The sequence below is a fragment of the Chanos chanos genome, chromosome 8 (assembly GCF_902362185.1).
Source record: "Chanos chanos chromosome 8, fChaCha1.1, whole genome shotgun sequence".
In the NCBI taxonomy this organism is placed as follows: domain Eukaryota; kingdom Metazoa; phylum Chordata; class Actinopteri; order Gonorynchiformes; family Chanidae; genus Chanos; species Chanos chanos.
In genome coordinates, this window is record NC_044502.1 from 702,216 (window position 1) to 715,000 (window position 12,785).

At 39.1% G+C, this 12,785-nt stretch overlaps 1 protein-coding gene across 1 annotated transcript in view; it reads left to right on the plus strand.

Moving 5' to 3' along the window:
- Positions 1 to 399: 399 nt before the first annotated feature.
- The window catches only part of LOC115818621 (mitochondrial carrier homolog 1-like), a 17,975-nt gene continuing 5,589 nt past the window's right edge, over positions 400 to 12,785 (plus strand). The window contains exons 1-7 of the mRNA XM_030782041.1: positions 400 to 601; positions 996 to 1,080; positions 1,449 to 1,555; positions 3,697 to 3,768; positions 4,991 to 5,048; positions 6,144 to 6,195; positions 8,395 to 8,454. Coding sequence (XP_030637901.1) covers positions 434 to 601; positions 996 to 1,080; positions 1,449 to 1,555; positions 3,697 to 3,768; positions 4,991 to 5,048; positions 6,144 to 6,195; positions 8,395 to 8,454 — 602 coding nt within the window. The 5' untranslated portion in view covers positions 400 to 433. The remainder of the gene's footprint in view (positions 602 to 995; positions 1,081 to 1,448; positions 1,556 to 3,696; positions 3,769 to 4,990; positions 5,049 to 6,143; positions 6,196 to 8,394; positions 8,455 to 12,785) is intronic.

Genomic DNA, 12,785 nt, shown 5'->3' on the forward strand with positions numbered 1-12,785 from the left:
GGGAGAAACTCCCTGTAACGACATGTTGGCTCATCCAGGGATTTTCATAACGGACGCTGAAAACCCCGTTAACCGAATTCCACCCCACAAGAAGTTGTTTTGGTCATGTTTCACTCCTGTCCCCGTAACACGTCAGTCTACCATTCTCAGAAATTCGCTTACTTTTTCCGACCAAAATAAAAGTTCTTATATTTGCGGTACAATGAAAGCAATGCGGGAACAGCCAATTTACCGTTTATTTTGAAGAAAATGACGCGTGTCCTATCTTGACTTTTATTTTGAAATAATATTTACATTTACGGTTTCTCGTACAAATGCGACGCAGTATGGCTTATCTCACACCACTGCGGACTTGAGCAGCCTGAGCACATGATAACGGTGTTAACATAAACAGAAAAAAACCTGTTAGACCTGCTTTTCACAGCGGGTAATTATGGTCACTCCAGAACGTTTATCCGCTGAAATACGGGTGCGAGGTGAGCCACCATTTGCACGGGATGCGTCCGTTCCCTCTTTGGATGTGGACACAGCCATCGTTCTGCTAGGGGCCGGAGTGACAGCAGTAACACACCCGTTACTCTATGTCAAACTCCTTATACAGGCGAGTTAACGTCACTGGTCCTTTAAGTCTTCTTAAGTGATAAATGTTATTGTTTCTGTAAGTAAGCTGTCTGCTTTTCTCTCGCCAAGTGCAGATCTCCAGTGTTAAAATCATCAGAAGTATGTTGCTAGCGCTCACTTAGAACATTTTTGACTTTTGAATAATTCCGGCTGTCATTTGTCCCAGCTTCGGACTCGTTAAGTCAGGTCTCTCTCTGATGCGATACGCGTCGCGTATATTGTTCCCTCTCCAGTATAAATGAGAACCCTGACTAAGATCGTGGCGTCTTCGTTGTGTTTTTTTTTTCTTTAATCTCAGTAACTGACACTGATAGACATTTCCAAGTTAGCATTGTACCGCTCATAACGGGCTCGTATCACTGCTAATTTCCTAGGTTGGGCACGAGCCTCTGCCTCCAGTTGTTGGCACAACAATGTTTGGAAGGAGGGTGCTTTACTTACCCGGATTCTTTTCTTACGGTGAGGCATTTTTCTTTTTTCCATACGTGTATGGGAGATGAGAGATGTGTGTTTACAGGACAGGACAGTAGAATCATTGCAGTAGACATGTGCTATAGACATCTCTCTCTCTCTTCCCCTCCCACCCCCAGTATGTGTTTGTTTGCGTGTTTTTCACTCTGTCTCTCAGATTCTCTTTCTCTCTCACTCTCTTTCCCTCTCCCTCTCTCACACACAAACACACAGGCCGTACATGTGCTGTGTAAAACACTTTCCATGAGCTATTGTATGCGCTGTGTGAAGCTGCTGCAGAAGAGGTGTTTAATCAGATATGTTGAATTGATTGACAGGTCTGTGTTGACTGAGGTGGTTGATGTGTTTGTCCGCAGCGCATCACATAGTGAAGGTTGATGGGAAGAGAGGTCTGTTCAGAGGCCTGTCACCGCGGATAATGTCCAGCACCATATCCACCATGGTGAGAGGGAGAGTCAGACAGGTAGGACTCAATACCAGTCACTCACAGGGTTCACACAGACAGGACTCAATACCAGTCACTCACAGGATTCACACAGACAGGACTCAACACCAGTCACTCACAGGGTTCACACAGACAGGACTCAACACCAGTCACTCACAGGGTTCACACAGACAGGACTCAACACCAGTCACTCACAGGGTTCACACAGACAGGACTCAACACCAGTCACTCACAGGGTTCACACAGACAGGACTCAACACCGGTCACTCACAGGGTTCATACAGACAGGACTCAACACTGGTCACTCACAGGGTTCACACAGACAGGACTCAACACCAGTCACTCACAGGGTTCACACAGACAGGACTCAACACCAGTCACTCACAGGGTTCACTTGGCTCCTGTCAGTCGTCATTATTCTTCTGCCACCTGTAATCACAAAAGGTCTTACTGCTCAACCTCTGATTAATAAGCAGTGTGTTTAACAGTCATAAACAGCGTGTTTAACAGTCATAAACAGTGTGTTTAACAGTCATAAACAGCGTGTTTAACAGTTGTAAGCAGATGTTTTGATGAGATTTTTTATTTGTTGTGTGCTAATAAGTTTTTTTTTTTTAACTAATTTCAGTATTTATTTTCAAATATTTGCTCAAATACATTATGCATATAATCATTCAAACTATTAAAAGGGCAATAGGTTGAACTCTCAGGAGCTGAGAAAATAATTTCGGATTATTTTAATAAAATGATATGATAACAGGGTTGAAATTAGAGTAACAGGGTTGCACAGAGTAAAAGGGTTGAATGGATGCATTACTTTTGATTGTAGATCATGACTTAAATGTGACAAATAAATACTGAGGACAACAGGAATGTTGCTTAATAATATTGTAAATATCTTTTTGATGAAGGATCAACAGGATTGCAAGGGTAACAGTAACAGGGTTGCAAACCAATGCTAACGTTAGCTTTTTCTCAGGAGTAGATGCTAGCTGTACAATGGAACGTCACTGTCAAGGTCAAGGACAAACTTATTTATTTAAAAAAAGAAAGAAAACTTTGAAATGTATTTGTCTTATTCTGATCATTTGAGTAACAGGGTTGTGTTGGTTAGAGTGACACACTCAATCAAAGCTGAAAAGATTGGAAAAATATGAAAAGTAGAAGAGAGGATTTATCTTTGGTCTGCCCATGGTGTTAGCAAATGGCTTGATGATGTCATTTCCTCTGTGTCATGTGACTCATTGTTTTTCTCTTCCTCTGCCAGGCTCAATAGGTTTCGGTAACAGGGTTGCACACATGTTGTGGTACACAACTTTAGTGCATAATTACTGTTGTTTAAAATATGCTGATGAGTAAACAAATTGTTTTAACAATTGCAAGAGACACATATAAACAAAATCATACCAAAAAAGCCAATTTAGAACTCATTTTAACTGTCATATTTGATGAGCAAGTTGGTCATCAAGAAGGTGGGACAAGAGAAAAATGCCATTTTAGGGTGTGTTCAAGAGCTATTTGGTATTTTAAATACTATTTTTGAACCATTTTTTTCTACAAGTTTATACATTTTGTCTCAGGACAAGTATATTTTACACACAAGTGCACGTTTTAGCATTTTGTGCCTGCATTGTTTGAAATTTCATAGGTGGGACAGAAAATGTCCTCCAATTCTGGAATGTCTCATTCATTAGTGTTAATGTACAGACATGTGGCAGCCCAGTGTTGAACTAAAGCGACTGAAGTGAATGACTGTGTATGCATCGTGTCAGTGTTGAACTAAAGCGAGTGAAGTGAATGACTGTGTTTGCATCGTGTCAGTGTTGAACTAAAGCGAGTGAAGTGAATGACTGTGTTTGCATCGTGTCAGTGTTGAACTAAAGCGAGTGAAGTGAATGACTGTGTTTGCATCGTGTCAGTGTTGAACTAAAGCGACTGAAGTGAATGACTGTATGCACCGTGTCAGTGATGAAAGGGAGGAGTGAGTGAGCGTTTGAATATTAAACAGCATCAGTATCATTGTGTCTGTAATGATGGTGTAAATATTATATGAAAACTGGTTTACAGAACTGCTAGAGATTTGTTCTCATGGTAAAAGGTCTGTTTGTTTGTTTGTTCATTTGCATGTTTGTTTGTTTGTTTGTTTGTTGTCTGATCAGGCCACCCCAGCAGATGAGCAGGTGTCCGGCAGAGAGGAGGTGAAGATTTCATTTAGGAGAGTTCTCAGAGAGGTGAGTTAATCCTGAGCATCTGACCCTCACACACCCGCACACTGTATTAATACCACTTTATCATTCTTTAATATCGTTTTAAACATTAAAAACTGACCAAATGAACAGTCTAGCATTCCATGGGTGGGCCATGCAGTATTCAGGTAAAACCTATTTAAGAAATAGTTTTAATGCCATACTGAGTAACTCTGTCTGGCGTGTTGAACTTCACAGTGTTGTAATTACGTGACATATTGTAAATATTGTTATGTCTCTGGTGTTCTGCAGTTCAGATCCAAACTCTGTTTCATTTTGTCTGTCTGTCTCAAGGACTGACAACGGTCAGAGAGTGGATTGATGAGGTGATGTTCTATAAATGACAGAAACTTAGTGTCCCATGTTATATATATTTTAATAACGTCAGACATTATATTAGCAGTCATTATGGTAATTAGAGTCAGTCATCACATGTGTCAATCATCTTTAGAATCAGTAATCATTGGAGTCAGTCATCATTAGAGTCAGTCACCATTAGAATCAGTCATCATCAGAGTCAGTCATCATTAGAATCAGTCATCGGTAGAGTCAGTCATCAGTAGAGTCAGTCATCATTAGAATCAGTCATCAGTAGAGTCAGTCATCATTAGAATCAGTCATCCTCAGAGTCAGTCATCATTAGAGTCACCGGTAGAGTCAGTCATCATTCAAGTCAGTCATCATTAGAATCAGTCATCAGTAGAGTCAGTCATCATTAGAGTCAGTCATCATTAGAATCAGTCATCATCAGAGTCGGTCATCATTAGAGTCAGTCACCATTAGAATCAGTCATCATTACAGTCAGTCATCATTACAGTCAGTCATCGGTAGAGTCAGCTGTGGTAATCAGAGTCAGAATTAGTAATTAGATTGTATAATTAGAGTCTTTGAGTGTGTCCCGTCCTGTGGGTGTGTCTCTCACTGTGGGTGTGTCTCTTGTTGTGGGTGTGTCTCTCACTGTGGGTTCAGATTCAGTATCAGACCGAGTGGAAGGCAGTGCTACAGGTCACAGTAACTAACTGTGCAGGGCACCATGGGAAATGTGCTCTTGCAGTTTTCCTCCAGAAAGACGTTGAAAAACTCCACCCTGAAGAGAGAGTGATTTAAGACTAGAGAGATTTCAACGTTTAAACATTTGTGTTGTGTAAATGTTTGGGTTGTCTTTCTCTCACTCAGTTGATAAATCATGTTTCTCTGTCGCACACAGACATCCCATGAGATGATGGTCCAGTGTCTTTCCAGAGTGGCCACACACCCTTTCCATGGTAATACGGTTCCCTCTCGCATTCTCTCAACTGTGTCCAGTTACAACAAAATACACTCAACACACAGCTCACACCGTCACAAAAAACACTCAACACACAGCTCACACCGGCAAAACAATGCACTCAACACACAGCTCACACCGTCACAAAAAACACTCAACACACAGCTCACACCGGCAAAACAATGCACTCAACACACAGCTCACACCGTCACAAAAAACACTCAACACACAGCTCACACCGGCAAAACAATGCACTCAACACACAGCTCACACCGGCACGAAAATACACTCAACACACAGCTCACACTGGCACGAAAATACACTCAACACACAGCTCACACTGGCACGAAAATACACTCAACACACAGCTCACTCCGGCACGAAAATACACTCAACACACAGCTCACACCAGCACGGAAATACATTCAACACACAGCTCACACCGGCATGAAAATACACTCAACACACAGCTCACACCGGCACAGAAATACACTCAACACACTCAACACACAGCTCACACCAGCACGAAAATACACTCAACACACAGCTCACACCAGCACGAAAATACACTCAACACACTATAATTTTCTTACCATCTCATTTCCTAGTTAATATCTGGTAAGTAGCAGACTGCAAAATAAAAAAAACATTTGTTCCTGAATCTGTCCTTTGGGTCCAAGTAATGGCCTTTGTGTTACTGTGGGGTTTATACAGTAGACTGAAAGCAGGTGATTCCACAGAGGTATGGTTTCTCAGTTAAAGATTCACTGAACATCGCATAAGGCTGACATTCTGTTGGTTACCATGCTGATGGATCAGGACCTGTCAGACGTGTATTATGTTTACATCTCTGTGTGTGTGTGTGTGTGTGTGTGTGTGTGTGTGTGTGTGTGTGTGTGATTGAGTATGTGGTTCAGGTTTCCCATGCACACACTGTAGTGGTTTGGTTTTGTTATGTGAAAAATGTCATCTCTTCTTAGTGATCTCTGTATGCTGCATTATATTTACATCAGTCTGTGTGTGTGTGTGAATGTGTGTGTGTGTGTGTGTGTGTGTGTGTGTGTGTGTGTGTGTGTGTGTCTGTGTGTGTCAGTGATCTCTGTACGCTGTATGGCTCAGTTTGTGGGAAGAGAGGACAAGTACAGGTATGTTTCACATTGTTTTCACTCTTACACTCTCATATTTCAATGGACATGCGTATGATGGTCACGTGATCAGTGGTTTTATAGGCTATGTGGCTTATCGGCTTTTACAGTGTTTTACACACATCTACCTGTGTTTCTGTGCCTGTGTTTCTGTGCCTGTGTTTCTGTGTCTGTGTTTCTGTTTCTGTGTCTGTGTTTCTGTTTCTGTTTCTGTGTCTATGTTTCTGTTTCTGTGTCTGTGTTTCTGTTTCTGTGTCTGTGTTTCTGTTTCTGTTTCTGTTTCTGTTTCTGTGTCTATGTTTCTGTTTCTGTGTCTGTGTTTCTGTGCCTGTGTTTCTGTGCCTGTGTTTCTGTTTCTGTGTCTGTGTTTCTGTTTCTGTGTCTATGTTTCTGTTTCTGTGCCTGTGTTTCTGTGCCTGTGTTTCTGTGTCTGTGTCTATGTTTCTGTGTCTGTGTTTCTGTTTCTGTGTCTGTGTTTCTGTGCCTGTGTCTCTGTGTCTTTGTTTCTGTGCCTGTGTTTCTGTGTCTGTGCCTGTGTTTCTGTGTCTATGTTTCTGTGCCTGTGTTTCTGTGTCTGTGTTTCTGTGCCTGTGTTTCTGTGTCTGTGCCTGTGTTTCTGTGCCCGTGTTTCTGTGCCCGTGTTTCTGTGCCTGTGTTTCTGTGCCTGTGTTTCTGTGTCTGTGTTTCTGTGCCTGTGTTTCTGTGTCTGTGCCTGTGTTTCTGTGCCCGTGTTTCTGTGCCCGTGTTTCTGTGCCCGTGTTTCTGTGTCTGTATTTTTGTGGAGATTATAAAATATTTGCTCCAGTACTTAAAAAACATCAGACAAGATCAAAGTTGTGTGTGACAGAGTCAGTGGATGAAATGACACATTGACTTGGTGCCCTAATGTTCATTTTTAATCTTTAGTCTTTTAATGCTTGAGTGTGTTCACACAGAGCTCACTGTTATATGTCAGCCATGCTTCTGTTCACTTCACTGAATTCATTAAGCAAATGCACAGTTCACCCTCAGGGAGTAAAATACTTTTGTTTCCCTCCCACACACGGCTCTTCCATGTCATCTGTCATACAGCCAGTGTTTTTGTCAGAAATTCAGGGTTTGGTTTTTTTTCTTTTTTTAAGCTTCTGCTTTCAGCCCCATCATCAGATCATCTGACAGTTTTGGGTTTTGTTTATGACAGGAAAGAAGCGTCTTTCATCTTTTCTGCTGCAGATTTGGCCAGAAATTAGGACTGGTTTCCTCTTAATCACTCATGTAGCTACACGTCAGTATCATTTAAATTCACAGTCTCCATCCATTCCCACATGTCAACACCATTTACATTCACAGTCAACACCATTTAAATTCACAGTCAACCCCATTCACAGGATAAAGACCCAAAAACCTCAGAGCTACTTATTAGAGACGACATCTTAAAAAAAACGGTTTAATGTCAGCAAAATGAGATATACCTTAATGTTTTAAAACTAGCTTCGTTTGCTGAGATCACCACACCTGTGACGGGCAGAATTCAGTGAAATTTCAGGAAACAGATGTTTTAAATTTGGTCAAAGGTTTCAATATTCAAATGTTAAAGTCTTAAATCAACTTTCGGACATTTCAAGCAAAGTCATGTCCTTCGAAAAAACCTCTTGAAAGGACACAGGTTTTCTGACCTAGAGATGTCTCTCTGCTCTGTGTTGTTTGTGTTATTTATGCTGTCTGTCTGCTCTGTGTTGTTTGTGTTATTTATGCTGTCTGTCTGCTCTGTGTTGTTTATGTTATTTATGCTGTCTCTCTGCTCTGTGTTGTTTGTGTTATTTATGCTGTCTGTCTGCTCTGTGTTGTTTGTGTTATTTATGCTGTCTCTCTGCTCTGTGTTGTTTGTGTTATTTATGCTGTCTCTCTGCTCTGTGTTGTTTGTGTTATTTATGCTGTCTGTCTGCTCTGTGTTGTTTATGCTATTTATGCTGTCTCTCTGCTCTGTGTTGTTTGTGTTATTTATGCTGTCTGTCTGCTCTGTGTTGTTTATGTTATTTATGCTGTCTGTCTGCTCTGTGTTGTTTGTGTTATTTATGCTGTCTCTCTGCTCTGTGTTGTTTGTGTTATTTATGCTGTCTGTCTGCTCTGTGTTGTTTATGTTATTTATGCTGTCTGTCTGCTATGTGTTGTTTATGTTATTTATGCTGTCTGTCTGCTCTGTGTTGTTTGTGTTATCAGGGGTGTTTTCAGTTGTATTGTGAAGATTTTCCAGGAGGAGGGTCCAGCAGGGTTCTTTGTGTGAGTAGACCTCATCTCCTACAGTTGTGTAGACCAAAGTTGGTGTTTTTGTGTTGTTGTGTAAACTAAACTCATTGTTTAGATGTTGTTGTGTAGAGTAAACTCAGTGTTTTTGTGTTGTTGTGTAGAGTAAACTCAGTGTTTTTTGTGTTGTTGTGTAGAGTAAACTCAGTGTTTAGATGTTGTTGTGTAGAGTAAACTCGGTGTTTTTGTGTTGTTGTGTAGAGTAAACTCAGTGTTTAAGTGTTGTTGTGTAGAGTAAACTCAGTGTTTAGGTGTTGTTGTGTAGAGTAAACTCAGTGTTTTTTGTGTTGTTGTGTAGAGTAAACTCAGTGTTTAGATGTTGTTGTGTAGAGTAAACTCGGTGTTTTTGTGTTGTTGTGTAGAGTAAACTCAGTGTTTAGATGTTGTTGTGTAGAGTAAACTCAGTGTTTTTGTGTTGTTGTGTAGAGTAAACTCAGTGTTTAGATGTTGTTGTGCAGAGTAAACTCAGTGTTTAGGTGTTGTGCAGAGTAAACTCAGTGTTTAGGTGTTGTTGTGTAGAGTAAACTCAGTGTTTTTGTGTTGTTGTGTAGAGTAAACTCAGTGTTTAGATGTTGTTGTGCAGAGTAAACTCAGTGTTTAGATGTTGTTGTGTAGAGTAAACTCAGTGTTTAGGTGTTGTTGTGTAGAGTAAACTCAGTGTTTAGGTGTTGTGCAGAGTAAACTCAGTGTTTAGGTGTTGTTGTGTAGAGTAAACTCAGTGTTTTTGTGTTGTTGTGTAGAGTAAACTCAGTGTTTAGATGTTGTTGTTTAGAGTAAACTCGGTGTTTAGATGTTGTTGTGCAGAGTAAACTCAGTGTTTAGATGTTGTTGTGTAGAGTAAACTCAGTGTTTAGATGTTGTTGTGCAGAGTAAACTCAGTGTTTAGATGTTGCTGTGTAGAGTAAACTCAGTGTTTTTGTGTTGTTGTGCAGAGTAAACTCGGTGTTTAGATGTTGTTGTGCAGAGTAAACTCAGTGTTTAGATGTTGTTGTGTAGAGTAAACTCAGTGTTTTTTGTGTTATTGTGCAGAGTAAACTCAGTGTTTAGATGTTGTTGTGTAGAGTAAACTCAGTGTTTTTGTGTTGTTGTGTAGAGTAAACTCAGTGTTTTTGTGTTGTTGTGTAGAGTAAACTCAGTGTTTAGATGTTGTTGTGTAGAGTAAACTCAGTGTTTAGGTGTTGTTGTGTAGAGTAAACTCAGTGTTTTTGTGTTGTTTTGTAGAGTAAACTCAGTGTTTAGATGTTGTTGTGTAGAGTAAACTCAGTGTTTAGATGTTGTTGTGTAGAGTAAACTCAGTGTTTTTTGTGTTGTTGTGTAGAGTGAACTCAGTGTTTTTTGTGTTGTTGTGCAGAGTAAACTCAGTGTTTAGATGTTGTTGTGTAGAGTAAACTCAGTGTTTAGGTGTTGTTGTGTAGAGTAAACTCAGTGTTTTTTGTGTTATTGTGCAGAGTAAACTCAGTGTTTAGATGTTATTGTGCAGAGTAAACTCAGTGTTTTTGTGTTGTTGTGTAGAGTAAACTCAGTGTTTAGATGTTGTTGTGTAGAGTAAACTCAGTGTTTTTTGTGTTATTGTGCAGAGTAAACTCAGTGTTTTTTGTGTTGTTGTGTAGAGTAAACTCAGTGTTTAGATGTTGTTGTGTTGAGTAAACTCAGTGTTTAGATGTTGTTGTGTAGAGTAAACTCAGTGTTTTTTGTGTTATTGTGCAGAGTGAACTCAGTGTTTTTTGTGTTGTTGTGTAGAGTAAACTCAGTGTTTTTTAGATGTTGTTGTGCAGAGTAAACTCAGTGTTTAGATGTTGTTGTGTAGAGTAAACTCAGTGTTTTTTGTGTTGTTGTGCAGAGTAAACTCAGTGTTTAGATGTTGTTGTGTTGAGTAAACTCAGTGTTTAGATGTTGTTGTGTAGAGTAAACTCAGTGTTTAGATGTTGTTGTGTAGAGTAAACTCAGTGTTTTTTGTGTTGTTGTTTAGAGTAAACTCGGTGTTTAGATGTTGTTGTGTAGAGTAAACTCAGTGTTTAGGTGTTGTTGTGTAGAGTAAACTCAGTGTTTTTTGTGTTATTGTGCAGAGTAAACTCAGTGTTTAGATGTTGTTGTGTAGAGTAAACTCAGTGTTTTAGATGTTGTTGTGTAGAGTAAACTCAGTGTTTAGGTGTTGTTGTGTAGAGTAAACTCAGTGTTTTTGTGTTGTTGTGTAGAGTAAACTCAGTGTTTTTGTGTTATTGTGTAGAGTAAACTCAGTGTTTAGATGTTGTTGTGTAGAGTAAACTCAGTGTTTTTTGTGTTGTTGTGCAGAGTAAACTCAGTGTTTAGATGTTGTTGTGTAGAGTAAACTCAGTGTTTAGATGTTGTTGTGTTGAGTAAACTCAGTGTTTTTTGTGTTGTTGTGCAGAGTAAACTCAGTGTTTAGATGTTGTTGTGTAGAGTAAACTCAGTGTTTTTTGTGTTATTGTGCAGAGTAAACTCAGTGTTTAGATGTTGTTGTGTAGAGTAAACTCAGTGTTTAGATGTTGTTGTGTAGAGTAAACTCAGTGTTTTTTGTGTTGTTGTGTAGAGTAAACTCAGTGTTTTTTGTGTTGTTGTGCAGAGTAAACTCAGTGTTTTTTGTGTTGTTGTGTAGAGTAAACTCAGTGTTTTTGTGTTGTTGTGTAGAGTAAACTCAGTGTTTTTTGTGTTGTTGTGCAGAGTAAACTCAGTGTTTAGATGTTGTTGTGTAGAGTGAACTCAGTGTTTAGATGTTGTTGTGTAGAGTAAACTCAGTGTTTAGATGTTGTTGTTTAGAGTAAACTCAGTGTTTAGATGTTGTTGTTTAGAGTAAACTCAGTGTTTTTTGTGTTGTTGTGCAGAGTAAACTCAGTGTTTAGATGTTGTTGTGTAGAGTAAACTCAGTGTTTTTTGTGTTATTGTGCAGAGTAAACTCAGTGTTTTTTGTGTTGTTGTGTAGAGTAAACTCAGTGTTTTTTGTGTTGTTGTGTAGAGTAAACTCAGTGTTTAGATGTTGTTGTGCAGAGTAAACTCAGTGTTTAGATGTTGTTGTGTAGAGTAAACTCAGTGTTTTTTGTGTTGTTGTGCAGAGTAAACTCAGTGTTTAGATGTTGTTGTGTAGAGTAAACTCAGTGTTTTTTGTGTTGTTGTGTAGAGTAAACTCAGTGTTTAGATGTTGTTGTGTAGAGTAAACTCAGTGTTTTTTGTGTTGTTGTTTAGAGTAAACTCGGTGTTTAGATGTTGTTGTGTAGAGTAAACTCAGTGTTTAGGTGTTGTTGTGTAGAGTAAACTCAGTGTTTTTTGTGTTATTGTGCAGAGTAAACTCAGTGTTTAGATGTTGTTGTGTAGAGTAAACTCAGTGTTTAGATGTTGTTGTGTAGAGTAAACTCAGTGTTTAGGTGTTGTTGTGTAGAGTAAACTCAGTGTTTTTGTGTTATTGTGTAGAGTAAACTCAGTGTTTAGATGTTGTTGTGTAGAGTAAACTCAGTGTTTAGATGTTGTTGTGCAGAGTAAACTCAGTGTTTAGATGTTGTTGTGTAGAGTAAACTCAGTGTTTAGATGTTGTTGTGTTGAGTAAACTCAGTGTTTTTTGTGTTGTTGTGTAGAGTAAACTCAGTGTTTTTTGTGTTGTTGTGCAGAGTAAACTCAGTGTTTTTTGTGTTGTTGTGTAGAGTAAACTCAGTGTTTTTGTGTTGTTGTGTAGAGTAAACTCAGTGTTTTTTGTGTTGTTGTGCAGAGTAAACTCAGTGTTTAGATGTTGTTGTGTAGAGTGAACTCAGTGTTTAGATGTTGTTGTGTAGAGTAAACTCAGTGTTTAGATGTTGTTGTTTAGAGTAAACTCAGTGTTTAGATGTTGTTGTTTAGAGTAAACTCAGTGTTTTTTGTGTTGTTGTGCAGAGTAAACTCAGTGTTTAGATGTTGTTGTGTAGAGTAAACTCAGTGTTTTTTGTGTTGTTGTGTAGAGTAAACTCAGTGTTTAGATGTTGTTGTGTAGAGTAAACTCAGTGTTTAGATGTTGTTGTGTAGAGTAAACTCAGTGTTTTTTGTGTTGTTGTGTAGAGTAAACTCAGTGTTTAGATGTTGTTGTGTAGAGTAAACTCGGTGTTTAGATATTGTTGTTTAGAGTAAACTCGGTGTTTAGATGTTGTTGTGTAGAGTAAACTCAGTGTTTTTGTGTTGTTGTGCAGAGTAAACTCAGTGTTTTTGTGTTATTGTGTAGAGTAAACTCAGTGTTTTTTGTGTTGTTGTGTAGAGTAAACTCAGTGTTTTTTGTGTTGTTGTGCAGAGTAAACTCAGTGTTTAGATGTTATTGTGTAGAGTAAACT